The sequence below is a fragment of the Danio rerio genome, chromosome 11, assembly GCF_049306965.1.
Source record: "Danio rerio strain Tuebingen ecotype United States chromosome 11, GRCz12tu, whole genome shotgun sequence".
Lineage (NCBI taxonomy): Eukaryota > Metazoa > Chordata > Actinopteri > Cypriniformes > Danionidae > Danio > Danio rerio.
The window spans coordinates 712,808-731,993 of NC_133186.1; the positions used below are offsets into that span (position 1 = coordinate 712,808).

The 19,186-nt window shown below is 35.7% G+C and overlaps 2 protein-coding genes across 4 annotated transcripts in view; one reads left to right on the forward strand and one right to left on the reverse strand.

Moving 5' to 3' along the window:
* syn2b (synapsin IIb) overlaps nucleotides 1-19,186 on the reverse strand; it is a 90,964-nt gene that overhangs the window by 11,592 nt on the left and 60,186 nt on the right. For all 3 annotated transcript variants that reach the window (XR_012386869.1, XM_073916087.1, NM_001327771.1), the window contains 4 exon segments: nucleotides 6,594-6,656; nucleotides 5,220-5,362; nucleotides 2,863-2,937; nucleotides 1,808-1,910 (listed from right to left, as the gene is read on the reverse strand). Coding sequence is in view for 2 of the 3 variants with exons in the window: in XM_073916087.1 (XP_073772188.1) it covers nucleotides 1,808-1,910; nucleotides 2,863-2,937; nucleotides 5,220-5,362; nucleotides 6,594-6,656 (384 nt within the window). In the remaining variant the exon portion in view is untranslated.
* On the forward strand, nucleotides 7,325-17,448 carry timp4.1 (TIMP metallopeptidase inhibitor 4, tandem duplicate 1). Its single transcript, XM_005172759.6, has 5 exons — nucleotides 7,325-7,518; nucleotides 10,903-11,003; nucleotides 13,100-13,205; nucleotides 13,908-14,029; nucleotides 15,754-17,448. Exons 1-5 carry the CDS (start codon nucleotides 7,362-7,364, stop codon nucleotides 15,958-15,960), a joined length of 693 nt encoding a protein of 230 aa, XP_005172816.2. The 5' UTR covers nucleotides 7,325-7,361; the 3' UTR covers nucleotides 15,961-17,448.

The window sequence follows — 19,186 nt, forward strand, 5'->3', positions numbered from 1 at the left end:
GAGAGAGCTAAAGATCATGGTGAACAAGGAGACCTGAAAGAGTTGGAGCTCATTACTAAAGGTAAATGGGCAAAAATACCAGTGGAGACATGTGAAAAGCTGGCCAGTAATTCTAGCATGTGTTTAATTGGTGTAATAGCCATTTACTGTTTTATATTGATTTATTAAGAAGGGTATGAATAATTTTGGACATGTCACTTTTGTTCAAAGGCAAATAAAAGCTGAGAAATATTTATTTTCCGCAACGATGCCTCTTCTGCATCCTCTCATTATCTTTTATGACAAGCCTGTGTCATTGGCAGTCAAATAATTAAATAAATAAAAAGCAAATGTAACTTTAAGTCTGAATTTGCCAGGAATAGAGACAAATTTACAGTTCTCCTGAAACAGACGTCGCTCTAGGCTTTTCTTCTCTTATGTGCTGACAAATGTAGGCGGGGCTTGATTTTGTCTATCACTGATTGGATGGATGTGGTTTAGCTTATGTGAGTGACAGGTTGATCTGGCTGTTTTGAGACATATTGTTAGGGGTTTAGATTGGGATATTGGGGCATCTAAATACCAACATGTTAATAAAAATAAGTCAAACTATTTTTTTAAAAGTATCAAGCGTGTTAAATATTTGCAGTATCCTCATTATGAGACTGAGGCCGGGTTTCCTAACAACGTGTCTCAGCTCTCAAATGTGCTCTTTTGTTGTCTTGAGTTCTTGTCAAATAAGAGAAAATAGACTCAGACTTTGTCAACAGATTTGTCATGGTTTTATGTTTTTTTGTGAAAACCTCAAAGATATGTTCTCATTCTTCTGCTTACTGGGATAAGAATACTCTGACTGCGGTCAGCACAGTGACTGTCTCTCTGTCCGCTCTCATGCAGAGGTTTAACACCGCCTATAAGTTAATACTATAGTAGTTTAAAGTAAATGCTGTAGTGTTCTTGATAAATTAATCTGTTGTGGTGATTCAACAGTTGCTATGGTAACAACTACAGTAATCGATCTGTTGTGGTGATTCTACAGTTGCTATGGTAACACAACAACTACAATAATCGATCTGTTGTGGTGATTCTACAGTTGCTATGGTAACAACTATAGTGATTGATCTGTTGTGGTGATTCTACAGTTGCTATGGTAACAACTATAGTAATTGATCTGTTATGGTGATTCTACAGTTGCTATGGTAACACAACTACAGTACTTGATCTGTTGTGGTGATTCTACATTTGCTATGGTAACAACTATAGTAATTGATCTGTTGTGGTGATTCTACAGTTGCTATGGTAACACAACTACAGTAATTGATCTGTTGTGGTGATTCTACAGTTGCTATGATAACAACTATAGTAATTGATCTGTTGTACCAATTCTATAGTTACTATGGTAAAACAATGTGATCATACAGTTGCTATGGTAACACAGCAACTACAGTAATTGATCTGTTGTGGTGATTCTACAGTTGCTATGGTAACACAACAGCTACAGTAATGGATCTGTTGTGATGGATTCTATAGTTGCTATGGTTACTCAGCAACTATTGTAACATACATAAACAAAAGACCTAATACTGCAGTTTTAAACAACTATAGGGTATATTATATTATGATACACCATCGTTTACAGTAGTAAAGTCTAAAGTATACTACAGTTTATCAGTGCATTATAGTTAATACTACAGTATGCTGGAGCATTCATTCACAAAGAGTTGTAAATACTATAATAAATACAGCATAATACACGTTTCTATGGTTCAGAATCAACTTTGTATTTACTATAAATTACTGTAGTATTTTTTCATCTGATTTCTCTCACCTCAGTGATATAATCCTTCCCGTCTTTTCCATGAATGGCTTTAACGGCGCAGATTTCCAGTCCTCCGAACACATCTGCACAGGTGTCCACCCACAGCTTATACCTGCAGGAGAAACACACGCTGAAGCAACCCGCTGGTAAACGGCACACACACACTATCACAGACATGCACTTATTTCAGTACTACAATACTATTACCATACTTCATTATTCAATACTTGAATATGTGAAGTTTATTTATAAACTAATGTCGAGAGGATCATGTGCTTATGATTGATCACAGCTGGTCCTGCATTATCCAGTTTATGATTCACCAATCAGACGATTCCTAAGCCACTATAAATACCCTGAGCTCCATATCACAGCCATCTTCATTTTGAAGAATCCCCGCTTCCACCCCAACTCCTCCTCCTTTAAATGGGTGGCACGGTGGTGCAGTGGTTAGCACTGTTGCCTCACAGCTAAAACGTCACTAGTTCTAGTCCTTACCAAGCCAGCCAACGTTTCTGTGCGGAGTTTACACGTTCTCCCCGTGCTCACGTGGGTTTCCCCTGAGTTCCCCGGTTTCCTCCCACCATCCAAAAACATGCAGCTTAAGTTAACTGACTAATCCAGCACATAGACATGCTGCTAGTCAGTAGTTATCTCTTAAGAGCGATCACTATCTGTTCATCAGCTACTACAGCAGCGGAGTTCTCCACATATACCTGAGCTCAAACTCCCCTCTCGCCTTGCAAATGGGAGGGAACCCCGTCCTCTAGGATCTTATGAGCTCAGGGCTCTCTCCCAGGACAGCATGATGAATCAGCTGAGTGTGAACTCTTGAAAAAAGGGTCAGCTCCAGAGAGCTAGAAAACATTGTTTGTGAGGTATTCTGCGCTGAAACGTCACTACACACTCTAGAGACAGCACATACTGATTTTACAGCTTGTTAAAGAGGCATAATAGGTCTCCTTTAAAGTGTTTCAGCACCAAGAGCTATCAGTTTCAATAAAACACACGTCTCTGAGTCTGTCTACCTGCGCTAGCTCACTGTGTTCATCTGTCTTACTCACTTGTCAGTCATGGCTACTTGCTCCAGCATGGCAGATCCAGTGTTAGATTTCCAGTTGCCTGAGATGGATGTTCTCCTGCGGATTCAGACCATTTATCACGTCACATTCAGTCTGTGCATTGATTTAAACAACCATTATCACAGCAGTTCTTCTCCAGAAACCGTTGAACGGCTTTAAAGAGATCTAGAGAGGCACCCGAAACATAGTATTATTCGTTTATGACTCTTTTCCATGCCTGACAGACTCATTCATGAGTTTGCTTTTGGAGTACATTCATTTTAAAAGGAGTTCTGCAGTTGACAACCATAAAGACAACTATAATGGTAAACAATCAGCCCATCTATTATCAGTCTTGCACAGTCAATCAAAGGATGAGCTTTATAGAAAGTGTTTCATTTTAAACTCGGCAGATTTTGTTTATTTCATTTTAACATGGTCTTCCAGCTATAATAACAGCCCGTGCTTACAGGAAATACATGCCTCAGCCTGCATTTTTGTGAAACTCAAAATCCACTGCTCCAGGTGCATGCCATTGCACATTTCTGAAGACAAATCTACTAGAAGATGCCGTCTACATTTTTGCAAATATAAAATACATAGCTCTGGTTATGTTTAGTTGTGCATTTCAGATGACAAATCCACTAGAGGGTATTTATTTTGCATTTATGAAATAGGTTACTTTAAGCATGTTTTGCTGTATGCATCAGATAAATATTCCACTAGAGGGCGCTGTCTACATTTTTGCAATTCTAAAATACGTTAATCAACATATGTTTTGCTGTATGTTTCATATATCAAGAACACTAGAGGGTGCTGTCTATGTTTTGTGAATATTAAATACATTACTTAGGCTACATTTTGTTGCATGTTTCAGATTATAAATCCACCAGAGGGCGCTGTCCACAATTTTGCATGTATGAAATATGTTACTCAATACATGTTTTGCTGTTTGTATAAGAACAATATTCCACTAGAGGGTGCTGTCTACATTTTTGCAAATATAAAATACGTAGCTCTGGTTATGTTTTGTGTTACATTTCAGATGACAAAAACACTAGAGGGCGCTGTCTACATTTTTGCAAATATAAAATACATAGCTCTGGTTATGTTTAGTTGTGCATTTCAGATGACAAATCCACTAGAGGGTATTTATTTTGCATTTATGAAATAGGTTACTTTAAGCATGTTTTGCTGTATGCATCAGATAAATATTCCACTAGAGGGCGCTGTCTACATTTTTGCAATTCTAAAATACGTTAATCAACATATGTTTTGCTGTATGTTTCATATATCAAGAACACTAGAGGGTGCTGTCTATGTTTTGTGAATATTAAATACATTACTTAGGCTACATTTTGTTGCATGTTTCAGATTATAAATCCACCAGAGGGCGCTGTCCACAATTTTGCATGTATGAAATATGTTACTCAATACATGTTTTGTTGAATGTATAAGAAGAATATTCCACTAAAGAGGGCTGTCTACATTTTTGCAAATATAAAATATGTAGCTCTAGTCACGTTTTGTGTTACATTTCAGATGACAAAAACACTAGAGGGCGCTGTCTACGTTTTTGTGAATATGAAATACGTAGGCTGCATTTTGTTGTATGTTTCAGATGATGAATCCACTAGAGGGCGCAGTATATATCAGATAAATATTCTACTAGAGGGTGCTGGCTATATTTTTGCAAATCTAAAATACATTACTTAACACGTGTTTTGTTGTGTTTCATATGACAAGAACACTAGAGGGTGCTGTCTACGTTTTGTGAATATTAAATACATTACTTGGACTACATTTTGTTGTATGTTTCAGATGATAAATCCACAAGAGGGCGCTGTTAACATTTTTGCAAATCTAAAATACATTGCTCCGGTTATGTTTAGCTGTACATTTCAGATGATAAATCCACAAGAGGGCGCTGTCCACATTTTTGCATATATGAAATAGGTTACTTAAAGTATGTCTTGTATGTATCAGATGAATATTCCATTAGAGGGCGCTGTCTACATTTCTGCAAATCTAAAAAACATTGCTCCGGTTATATGTAGTTGTACATTTCAGATGACAAATCCACTAGAGGGCGCTGTCTACACTTTTGCATATCTGGAATAGGTTACTTAATACACGTTTTGTTGTAAGTATAAGAAGAATAATCCACTAGAGGGCTCTGTCCACATTTTTGCAAATATTAAAAACATTACTTACTTTTAGTAGATATATTATATGAGAAACTTTCTTTGTTTACCAAATAAGTCGATCTAATTGGAAAGGTATTATTTTTATTTCATATATTAAGTTTTTAGTAATGATACTAACAGTCAGAAGTGATTGTGTCGGTCAGTTTCACTCACATGTAGGCTTTATAATCAAAGCCGATCTTCTGCACCCTGATGTCGTATTTGGCATCAATGAAAGGCTCAGTGGTGGTGTATGTCTGAGTGATGGCCACAACGCTCGCAATGTCCTGGAAATCACTGTGATTGTCAACCTTCACCTGCAAGGAACGTCCACTTTAACAGGTTATGATGTGGTACAGTGATTAAAAGAGCTTAACATGCTGCAATTTAAGAAAACACACGCAATTACAAACAAACAGCAGCAAAGTAAGTAAAGATCCTCATCAGTTTGACAGCATATGTGCCAATCCTCACAATGCAAACACAAAAAACAGACTGCATTTTCTCACAACACATGCAAATTGCACAGAATACAACGGAAATCTTTCAAAGGGACCTTAAAACACATTTTGAGGGTTACCAGAAAATAGTTATTAATGTTATTAATGTTATAATAAATGTTATTATAGATATTACTGATGAATCAGGATGAATACAATAAAATTTACTATAAAATAATTAAATTTATAATACAATTAAAAAATATAAAAATGCTGTTTTTAAGTTGAATTTAATCTATTCTACTTAAATAAATAAACACTGAACTGAAACTAACTAAACTTACTAAATAAAAATAGTAAAAGCAGTTTCTGATGGATCAAGATGCATAAATTAAATTAAATTAAATTAAATTAAATTAAATTAAATTAAATTAAATTAAATTAAATTAAATTAAATTAAATTAAATTTAAAATAAATATATAAATACAAAAAGTAAATAAAAAAACAAAAAAGATAAAATAAATAAAATAAAATAAAAACATTACATTTAAAATAAATTAATTTTAATTTTTAAAAATAAAATCAAATAAAATAAAACCAGAAAATGAGAAATGCTGTATTGTCAAACTGCCTAAAAAGTAGGTTTAGGCTGAAATGAATAAATACCACTTAAAAAAAAATAAAAAATTAACACTGAAATAAAACTAATAAAAATACATAAATGTATTAAAAGTTACTGATGAATCATGATGTAAAAATGTCTATATCAGGGTTATTGAACAAACAAACAAACAAATAAACAAATAAATAAATAAACAAACAAACAAACGAACGAACGAAGGAACAAACGAACGAACAAATGAACGAACGAACGAACGAACGAACAAACAAACAAACAAACAAACAAATAAATAAATAAATAAATAAAAAGTGTTATTGCTAAAATGTATATCCTAAAAGTACTATTTATAAAAAAATTACAAAACAATGTAAAACATACAATTATTTTTAAAAAATACAATAATTTTTTAATGCAATTTAAAAAATCAATACAAACTCAATACATATAAAGCAGTTTCACATCAAAATGCATATTTGTTTTCCTACCTTCCCCATCCCAGAATGAGCATGTCCAATCTTCACCACCACTGGGAATGTTGGCATCGAGATCTGAAACACAGAGTCATTGTCCTCATTATTGACTATTATTATTACAGTTATTGATCCATATTTACATTAATTACCAACACAGATCCTGGAACTGCTCATTGCGTATAAAACCACGTCATTTAATCCATGCTGGAACAATAGATGGTGCGTGAGTAAAGGTGCAGTTTCCCAGCACAGAAACAGAAACCAGTTATGAATAATTCGGTGGGTCACTGTTGCCTCACAGCAAGAAGGTCACTGGTTTGAGTCTCGGCTGGGTCAGTTGGTGTTTCTGTGTGGAGTTTGCATGTTCTCCCCGTGTTGGCGTGGGTTTCCTTCCGGTGCTCCGGTTTCCCCCACAGTCCAAACACATGCGCTATAGGGGAACTGATCAACTAAATTGGCTGTGTGTGTGTGTGTGTGTGTGTGTGTGAGAATGAGTGTGTATGGGTGTTTCCCAGTGATGGGTTGCAGCTGGATGGGCATCCGCCGTTTGAAACGTGTGTGTGTGTGTGTGTGAGAGAGAGAGAGAGAGAGAGTGAGAGACAGAGAGTCAAAGTGTGTGTTTGAGAGTGTGTGTGTATTGTGCGTGTGTATTGTGTGTGTGTTCAGAGGGTGGGGTTTGTTTAGTTAGAAGGTGGTCCTTTCCTCGGCCACACATGAAAGCTATAAGACAGCCGGAGCTCCTTGAGAGTGTGTGAGACACAGACTGCTGTGTGGAGTGTGATGATGATGATGATGATGATGATGAAGATGTGCACTCGTGAGTGTGTGACTGCAGGTCTGCTGTTCTTCATGTGTGTGTGTCTGAATCAGCAGATGCTGGAGGCCTGCAGCTGCGCGTCTGCACATCCACAACAGCTCTTCTGCAGCGCTGACGCAGGTATGGCTAACACACACACAGACAAACACAGACACTCACATATTCATACTCACACATGCATACACACAGACACACAAATGCATACACACACAGACATTACACCGATATTCAGAACTCCTGCTGTAAACACACAGGAGCAAATCAGATACCTGAGTGACTGTGTGTGCAGGTGAGTGTGTGCCCATGCTATCTTTTTTACATGCATTTTTTTAAACAATTTTTTTTTCTTTTTGCTATTTGGGCGTATTGGAATCTAATTAGAATAAAATCGATGTATCTTTTTTGATATGATATACTTTTAGAGAAAAGTTATATCCACATACAGCTGAAGTCAGAAATATTAGCCACCTTTTAATTTTCTTTTCTTTTTTAAATATTTCCCAAATGATGTTAAACAGATTGAGGAAATGTTCACAGTATGTCTGATAATGTTTGTTCTTCTGTAGAAAGTCTTATTTATTTATTTTTTTGGCTAGAATAAAAGCAGTTTTAATTTTTTAAACACCATTTTAAGCTCAATATTATTAGCCCCTTTAAGCTGTATTTGTTTTCGATAGTCTCCAGAACAAACCATCGTTATACAATAACTTGCCTAATTACCCTAACCTGCCTAGTTACCCTAATTACCCTAGTTAAGCCTTTAAATGTCACTTTAAGCTGTATAGAAGTGTCCTGAAGAATATCTAGTCTAATATTATTTACTGTCATCATGGAAAATATAAAGTAAATCAGTTATTAGAGATGAGTTATTAACACTATTATGATTAGAAATCTGCTAAAAATCTTCAGTCCGTTAAACAGAAATTGTGGAAAAAATAAACAGGGGGGCGAATAATTCTGACTTCAACTATATCCTCGTGGTCTGAATTTACACAAAACACTTTTTCCTGACTGTTTTTAATGCATTAATAACACACACATTTTTTTGAACATGTTTTGACTATCAGAGAGTAAAAACAAAAATTTTGGGCCATTTTGGACTGTTAAAATGAGTGTTTAGGACATTTCATAACCTGCAAAACAGTTGCAGGATGACACTGTGTGTCTGTAACAAAATAAAAACATTCAAAGTATTTTAAACAGACACTTAAGAGCTAAAATGTGCTGTCCATGTACAGTTGAAGTCAGAATTATCAGCCCCCCTGAATTATTAGACCCCGTTTATTTTTGGTCCTCAATTTCTGTTTAACGGATTTTATTTTATTTTTTTAATTCAGCACATTTCTAATCATAATAGTTTCAATAACTCATTTCTAATAACTGATTTATTTTCTTTTTGTCATGATGACTGGATAAGTTGGCGGTTCATTCCGCTGTGGTGACCCCAGATGAATAAAGGGACTGAGCAGAAGGAAAATGAATTAATATAATATAATATAATATAATATAATATAATATAATATAATATAATATAATATAATATAATATAATATAATATAATATAATAATCAGAATAATTGCCATGTCAATTGTTATTCTTTTGCTTTTACTTATAAATCAAGGATAAATAAAATTAAATAAAAAATTAAATAAAAAAACAGCTGACAGAAAAGAAGCATTATTTGTAAACAAACAACAATATTATTATTAAATCCATTCATTCATTCTCTTTTCGGCTTAGTCCCTTCATTAATCAGGGGTCGCCACAGCGGAATGAACCACCAACTTATCCAGCATATGTTTTAAACAGTGGATGCCCTAACAGCTGCAACCCAACACTGGGAAGCACCCATACACACTCATACACTACGGAGAATTTAGCCTACCCAATTGCCCTGTAGCGCATGTGTTTGGACTGTGGGGGAAACCGGAGCACCCGGAGGAAACACACGCCAACACAGGGACAACATGCAAACTCCACACAGAAACACCAACTGAGCCAGCCGAGACTCGAACCAGCGACCTTCTCGCTGTGAGGGGATTGTGCTGCACACTGCGCCACCCTCAATTATTATATTATTATATTTTAAATTTTACTTCATTTCCATAACCAAAAGCTAATTTATATATTTTTTAATGAATGAATGAATGAATGAATGAATGAATGAATGAGTGAATGAATGAATGAATGAATGAATGAGTGAATGAATGATCTCTTTTGAGAGCGAGTAAAGCTCAACAACAGTCCATGTATTGATGACACTGCAACAGCTTTTCTTACTTAGAGTTTTTGTCTAGTTTCAAGTCAAATTACCTAAAAATTATTACTATTAAAACATTTTATAGACGAGCAAAAATATTGTGTTGTTTACAGAAATAATGAGTGAGCTTTTCCTAAGTTAAAAAATCTTGGTTTTCTTCTGACATACGAGTACTTCACTTTCTCATTGTCAGATTATTTGGCTTGTTTTGATGAAAAATCCATTTAATTTTGGCATATTATTTCTAAAATCAAGACCATAAGTTTTGCTTGTCTAGAAAAGCTTCCAGATTTAGGATTTGTTAGATATTTGGTCTAGAGAAATGACAAAAAAACTCTAAGTATCTTTATTTGCAGTGTATATTTGCCTTCTTTCCGCATGCAGAGTGTGTGTTTTCGTGTTTAGATGTCCAGTGAATGTGGTGTCCGGCTCACAGACTGAAAGGGTTTGTCTGCTTCTGCATTCCAGTCTTTGTTCTGGAACAATGAGTCAGGAATGAGCGGCATGAGTTTATAAACCCAAGCAGATTCCTGGAGTATTCCTGCAACCAATACAGTAAAGCCACATAATCCCTGTCCGAGAAAACAATAACGCATCGCTCTGCCATCCAGCGCACCGTCAAGACAAAAACAGACAATTCAGGAGGAGTCTTGAGTAACTCTACATTCAAACTGAAATATCTCCTGTTACAGAAGCACTCGTCTGCATGTTGTCAGTGTGAGTGTGTGTTCATGCTTCTGTCAGTCTATTTCGCTCCTCATCTAAAACTCCACATCTACAATCCTCTTAGTCTATGCTGACATGATCTTCAGCAGCTCAAACACTCTAATGGCGACAGACGGCTGCTTCTCACTCAGGGCTGCTGGAGATGCTAATGAGATGGAGAGATGGACACTAGTGGGCGGGGCTTTCCCACTCTGATGACACGTACAAAGGGAGAATGTCAATCAAAGTGTTTCCCCAGACGGAACTCAAACCAGCGACCTTCTTTCTGTGAGGTGGCAGTGCTAACCACTGAGCCACCGTGTCAAATATATCATCATAATGAGTTTCAGTTCACTGTAAATCCTCTGAAAGCAGAATCTGGATGATATCAATCTTTAGGAAAATATTGCCAACTGTTTAAGTCCAGCATGCTCTCTGTTAAACTAGCAAAATGTGTATTTGCAGACAGCATAACTGGTGGTGTTTCACCGTCATGCTCTAATAATAATATAATAACAGCTGTCTGTTTTCCCGTTAGTGCTGCGGGCAGAGATAACCGGAGAGAAGATCAGGCGCAGAGAAGACATTAACCCGATGTACGGCCTGGGGAAAATACAGTATGAGGTGCAGGTGATCAAGGTGAGCAGATGAACTTCAGGATCACGTCAGTGCACTGCTGCGATCAGAGTTGGGTTTAAGGAGTTACACAGCACAGTAACTAGCAGGGGCATAGCGGATGATCTGGCTCTAAAAGTGAGGGAGACATATCCAACCCCCTCTCGCTACGCCCCTGTTAACTAGTGAATATTAATAAATTACTTTTACACTAACAAGTAACAAATTACTTTTATTTTTGCTGTTTTTTGCAGTTATTTCTAATATACTTGCTTTAAATAAATAAATAAATAAATAAATAAATAAATAAATAAATAAATAAATAAATAAATAAGTCATTGAGTCAACTGAGAGAAGCAGAGCGCTCGCCATACACGAGTTCACCCCTTATGAATCTCTCATTTCAATTAATTGATTTCTTTAGGATGTTCAACAATATTATATTTGTGCATATACAGTACGTTAGGCTAGTGAAGCCAAATCTGGAGCTTATTTAACAAAATAACATTCAAAATTAGTAGCCCTGTTGGCGCAGTAGCCCAGTGGTAAGCGCGCCAACATATGGTGCAATAGCACAGCAGGCATTGCGAGTTCGAATCCCGGCTCAACGACATTACCCTACCCTCTCTCTCTGTCCCGCTTCGCTTCCTGTCTCAATAGTATCCTATCTAATAAAGGCAAAAAGGCCAAAAATAAATCTTAAAAAAAAATAATAAATAAATAAAAATTAGTAGCCCAAATTTATATGTTAGAGAAAAATATTAAATAAAAATGTAAAATGAGCAAAATTCAAGAGAAACCAAAAGATGCAGAACATTATGTTGATATTTTGTTGTTTGTAATTTTCCTTCCAATATTTTGCATGCATTTAAATGTATTATCTTTGTTTTTCTGAAGATGTTTAGTAACTAAAATATTATTTTAATAAGTATATCTGTTTAATAAATCTGTTTTTTTAAATGCACTAAAATAAATTACAAATAATCAGCGAGAAATGGATAAAACAATGTTTTGTTTACAAAAGAGAGTGTACTCGTCTATGTTGAGCACTGTATATATAAAAAAGTCGACTGTAAAAACGTGACTGTATAAGTGACAATTAAAACCCACTGCCATTCAAAAAGATGGCACGCATCTCGATAAGTAGCTCTACGACACTCTGGCTGGGAAACATTTTTGATATGTGAGATAGAGCTGAAGATTTATACACCCTCCTTTAAAATGTTAATTATTTGTCAAATATTTCTGAACTGATATTTAACTGAGCATTTTTTACAGTATTTGCTAGTCTATTTTTCCATTAGTTTGGCTGGAATATTTAAAATAATGTAGAAACAAAACTGCTGCTGTGGTCAATGTTATTAGCTTCATTATCTTATTTTTCAATTGTCTACAGAGCAAAACCACTGGTATACAGTGCTCAGCATATATGCGTACACCCCTCACCAATCTCTCTTTTAAATTCATACCTTTAATAGGAAGCTTTACAATACTATATTAGTGCATATACATTAGATTAGTCAGTACTAAAGCCAAATCTGGAGCTCATCTAACAAAATAACTTACAATAACGCTCCAAAAATTCGCACAGCCAAATTATATGTCATAGAAAAATATGAAATTAAAATCAAGAGAAGAGGAAAAATCAAGAGAAGCAAAACAATGGAGAAATTTATTAGAAATTTTGTAGGTTGTAATTAATTTTTGCAATATTTTGCTTGAATTTAATTGTATTGTCTTTCAATTTTTAAATATGTTTGGTGAGTAAAATATTATTGTAATAATTATATCTGTTTAATAAATCTGCACCAAAATACACTCACTGAGAAATGGATAATATTCATTTTCAAAATGGAATGTACTTATAGATGTTGAGTACTGTACAATCACTTGCATAATTACCCTAATTACTCTAGTAAAGCCTTTAAATGTCATTTTAAGCTGAATACTAGTGTCTTGAAGACTATCTAGTCAAACATTATGTACTGTCATCATGGCAAAGAGAAAAGAAATCAGTTATTAAACCTATCATTCTTAGAAATGTTATGAAAACAAATACTCTGACTTCAACACAGAGCCTCTAGCAAAACGACAGGACTAACGAAATGCTGCTGTTGTAGGTGTTCAAGGGCTCGGACAGGATAAAAGACCTCCAGCATGTCTACACGCATGAGATGTCTTCAATGTGCGGGATCAGACTGAACCGTGGCCAGTATCTGCTCTCAGGTATAAGAGCTATTATGATGAGATTTTCCCAAAAGACTTGAATCCTCCGACCCTCAGGATGAGCATTTATTGAAACTGCTGGATGACCAAAGATGGAGCGGTGGTGTGTTGTTTACTGCCTGGAGGATGCAATAGTTTATTGTGTTTTAATATCTCAGAATATACTTCATTGTTGCTCTGTCAATGTCAAATGCTAGCGAACATTGACATCACCACTGCACTGTTTACAAATAACAACACAATCATTCCTTTTCATATTCATTATTGATTAGTGAAGGCTTATTTTCAAGCTTGTCCATTGTACAATACTATGCTCTAAGCTCAAATGTGCATGACTTGTAAACACTCTTTGATTCTTTCATCATATGAGTGTGTGTGTGTGAATGAGTGTGTATGGGTGTCTCCCAGCAATAGGTTGCAACTGGAAGGGCATTCACCACTTAAAATGTATGCTAGAATAATTGGCGGTTCATTCCACTGTGGCAAATTTTTTTCAATCAATACTGATCTACTAAGTATGTTTGTTATTGGCATCAGATATGTGAGGATTGGTTTACTATGAGTTATTATTAGTTTGTTTTTTGTCCAGTCCACTATTCGCCTGTTGCCGTTTTAAATAATGCACTATAATAAGAATTAATATTAAGACCTCTGGGAAAATGAAACAGAAATGCAATGTGTGATATGTTTGTTGTCTCATAGGAAGTATGATGTCTGAGGGATTCTTCGTCACACTGTGTGACTTTGTTGAGCACTGGGACAGACTCTCCTTAACGCAGAAGAAAAACCTCAAATACAGATATCAGATGGGCTGTAACTGCACGGTAATATCCAGTAATCGAATTATGCATTTTATCCCAGTTGACAACAATGCGCAAATAAAGTGACATGCTTGAAAAGTGGCCAGGGAGAACCAGCTAATTTGCATTTAAAGGCACAGATGATACAGATAACATTCCGTCTGACCCCAAAGTTAACATTTTCAACAGAATAAATCAGTTTACTGATTGGTATTTTGACCTGAAAACAGACATGTTCTGTAAAGACAAAGGGCTTATTTTACATATTGTAAAAATGCCAAAATAGGAGAGCTTTTAAATTAGATAAAGTAATTTAAAGATAAACACTCCAGTCATTACCAAAACACTCCAGTCCTTACCAGAACACTCATCCCAACCAGAACACTCCAGTCACTACCAAAACACCACTTCAATCATTACCAAAACACCCCAGTCATTACCAGAACACTCCAGTCACTACCAAAACACCACTTCAATCATTACCAAAACACCCCAGTCATTACCAGAACACTCCAGTCCTTACCAAAATACCACTTCAATCATTACCAAACACTCCAGTCATTACCAGAATACTCATTACTACCAGAACACTCCTGTCAGTACCAGAATACCACTTCAATCATTACCAAAACAACCCAGTAATTACCAGAACACTCCAGTCATTACCAAAATACCACTTCAATCATTACCAAAACACTCCAGTCATTACCAGAATACTCATTACTACCAGAACACTCCTGTCAGTACCAGAATACCACTTCAATCATTACTAAAACACTCCAGTCATTACCAGAATACTAATTACTACCAGAACACTCCTGTCAGTACCAGAATACCACTTCAATCATTACCAAAACAACCCAGTAATTACCAGAACACTCCAGTCATTACCAAAATACCACTTCAATCATTACCAAAATACTCCAGTCATTACCAGAATACTCATTACTACCAGAACACTCCTGTCAGTACCAGAATACCACTTCAATCAATACCAAAACCCTCCAGTCATTACCAGAATACTCATTACTACCAGAACACTCCTGTCAGTACCAGAATACCACTTCAATCATTACCAAAACACTCCAGTCCTTACCAGAACACTCATCCCAACCAGAACACTCCAGTCACTACCAGAACACCACTTTAATCATTACCAAAACACTGCAGTCATTACCAGAACACTCATCACTACCAGAACACTCCAGTCATTACCAGAACACTCATGATTACCAGAACAATCCTTGTCACTACCAGAACACCTCTTCAATCATTACCAAAACACTCCAGTCATTACCAGAACACTCATCACTACCAGAACACTCCAGTCATTACCAGAACACTCATCACTACCAGAACACTCCAGTCATTAACATAACACTTCGGTCTCTACTACAACACTCCAGTCGTTACAAGAACACTCATCACTACCAGAAAACTCATCACTACCAGAACATTTCAGTGTCTACCAGAAAACTCCAGTCTTTACCAGAACACTCATCACTACCAGAACACTCCAGATTTTAGCAATGCATTTACTAACCAAAAATGTTTTGATATATTTACTGTAGGAAATTTATAAAATGTCTTCACGATTCACGATCATTACTTAAAATCCATAATGATTTTGGGAATGAAAGAAAATACTTTGACTCACACAATGCATTATTGGCTATTCCGGCAACTGGCTTTGTGGTCCTGGAAGACATATTACAATATAGTAATCTCTGAAATTGTGATCTCAACAGATATCCATCTGCACTGAACAGCCCTGTCACCCCAAGGTAAAAAACGAGTGTATCCTGACAGACTGGTCATCCTTGTGGCCATTTGAGGATGGAGAACCAGTTCATGAATATGCCTGCATCCGACACAGTGATGGCTCCTGCAGCTGGCATGAAGGAGGAACATCCGTACCTTCTGAAAAAAACACCACAGACATTTCTGAAGGCTGAGAATGTAGAAATGAATACCCAAAAATCAGCTCTATCTTACAGACACTCAGAACACCTTAGCAACCTCTTACTTGGCTAACCTAACAACCAAATAACTATTCTAGTCACTTTGAAAGCACTCCAGTCACTACCAGAAAACTCGTCATTACCAGAACCCTCCAGTCACTACCAGAAAACTCGTCAATACCAAAACACTAGTCACTACCAGAACACACCAGTCTCTACCAGAACAATCATCACTACCAGAACACTCTAATCACTACCAGAACACACAAGTCAATACTAGAACTCACCAGTCACTACCAAAACACTTCAGTCATTACCAGAACACTCATCACTAGCAGAACACTCCAGTACCAGAACACTCCAGTCACTACCAGAACATATCAGTCACTACCAGAAAACTTGTCACTACCAAAACACTTAATACTACCAAAACACACTAGTTAATACCAAAACACTCCAGTTACTACCAGAACACTTGTCACTACCAGAACACTCCAGTTCCAAGACTTTAGTCATTCCCAGAACACTTGTCACTGAACACTCCAGTCACTACCAGAACACACCACTCACTACCAGATCACTTGTCACTACCAGAACCCTTGTCACTACCAGAACACTCCAGTCACAACCATAACACACCAGTCATTACCAGAACACTTCAGTCATTATCAGAACCCTCGTCACTACCAGAACACTCCAGTCACTACCATAACACACCAGTCATTACCAGAACACTTCAGTCATCATCAGAACACTCGTCACTACCAGAATACTCCAGTCACTACCATAACACACCAGTCATTACCATAACACTAGTCACTATAAGAACACACCAGTCACTACCATAACACTAGTCACTACCAGAACACACCAGTCAGTACCAGAACACTTGTCACTACCAGAACACACCAATTGCTACAAGAAAACACAACTACCATAAAACCACCCAGAACACTACAGTCACAAAGACACCTTAGCAGCCACCTAAGAACCCATCACACTTTATCAACAAGCAACCACTCTGATCTTCATAGCAACCTCCTGACGAAGGCATGTTTCATGATGTATTTTTCTCACATGTACAGTTAGCCAGTGCTCTTAACATACAGCAGTAGTTTAAGTTGACTGTCTAACCAATGATTTGCATTATAGTTGTCTGTATTTGATTATTATTGATTTTATTCGTCAACGCAACATATCTTTTCTGATTTAATTTTCTATTTCAAAAGGAATAAAGATTAAAAACTGCAATTTGACTTTTTTTTTTTTTTTTTTTTTTTGCTTTCTGAAATAGACAGAAGTGTTTTGCACAAATTAAAACAAAAGTACAATCCTTTGCATTTACAGGTCTCAATGAACTAGTTTACATTTGATCTGTATAGTTTTGGATTGCTGTATTTTAATCTTTTGGTTTGACGAGGTAAGCTTAAATATAACATTACTGGAGGCATCCGGAAATAAAGAAGGATGTGAATTAAGGAATTAACTCTAACTGTTTGTTTTTATCTGATGAAATGCTGATGTTGTGCAATAGGCGTTCGCGTGACGGTTCCAGATAAATTATGCTGACTTCCAGACCATGATATGAGAAACAGCTAATCTTAACAGACAACAAACACCACAGAAACACTCTCTGTGTCATTTATGATCACAACAGGAGTTATAAAACGCATACAATGTGGACGGCTTTATAAATCTAACTGCGATATGTAAATATGGAGAATGTGTGTGGATTTATTAAGAGGTGCTCTTTCACTGTAAACAGTTCTGTAACACTATTAGAGGATATTTTCAACAAGAAAATATTAATTACAAAACTTTAATGCATCACACTGCAAAAAAATGCATTTATTACTTTGAGTTTTGTCTTGATTCTAGTTCAAATTTCCAAAAACAATTAAATCATGAAGAATTTCCAGACAAGCCAAAATATTGTCTTTCATAAGCAGCCAAAATTATGCTTTTCTTTAAAACAAGCTAAATAATCTGCAAATGGAGTATGCAACATATTTTTGCTTTCTCTTTGAAATAAGAATATATAGCTTACCTCATAGGCAGATTATTTAGCTTAAGGCAAAATTTACCTAATTTTGACTGATTATTTCTTAATGTCAATTTCAATGTCAATTTATTTATATAACACTATTAAATACAACCACAGGTTGACCAATGAGCTGCACAATACACATCACAACAAAGAAAAAATATACCATTACAATATTGTACCTAAAACAGACAATTTCCATTGATAAAATGCCAAATCGAAGAGGTTTTCAACTTAGATTTGAAACAGACAGGGATGAAACAGATCTAACACAGAGGGGCAGAGCATTCCACAACCTAGGACCAGCAGCAGCAGGAGGTGAATGATGTGAGCCATTTTTTTCTGCGGACCACTGCTCATTTAGGTTGAAAACTTAGAAAAGTTGATTGGTCATAAACCAGTAGAGACAGGCCGCACTGCGCAACTGAAAAAAGTGTTGCATGCAGAACTGTTGCAAACAGTTTATTTGTGTTGAATTTAAGCAAACAAATTAAGTTTAATAATGTTCAACTTGATTTGTTTGTTTAAATTCAACCTAAATAAATAGTTTACAACGTTTTAACGTAAAAAAAAAAGAGTAAATCTAAGGAATCATCTTTGAATATTTTTTTTTAGTGTAGGAAATAAAACCACGAATAAAATACAGACTTTAAAGTAAGCTGTAAGATCGACGACACGAGACAATAAGTTAAAACAAGACAATATGTTTTGCTTGTCTATAAAATGCTGCTTTATTTAAGCATTTTGAGATATTTAGAAACAACAAAAAAACTTTGTACTTATCATTTCTTCTTAATTCAAAATTCACCATCAAATAAATAACAAAGAATTTGTAATTTCATAAATAAATGCAGTACATACTCTCTGAAATAAAAGGTGCAACTGGGATGATACCTTTTTAAAACGCACACTTTTGTACATCACCGGTGCATATAGGCAACTTAAAGGTACAATTTTGTACTGTAAACATTGTATGACAATAAGTCAACACATAATTTTATTTTGCTTTAACCTATTCGAATGAGTTTTAATCAGCTTTCAGCTACTTTTTAAAGTTATACACATTTTAACGTAATACTTTTAGTCAGTTTGATTGATGCAAGTTCATAATTTGATTCAGCTAAAACAATTTAAGGCAATGATAATATTTTACAGTGTACTATGAAGTACGCATTT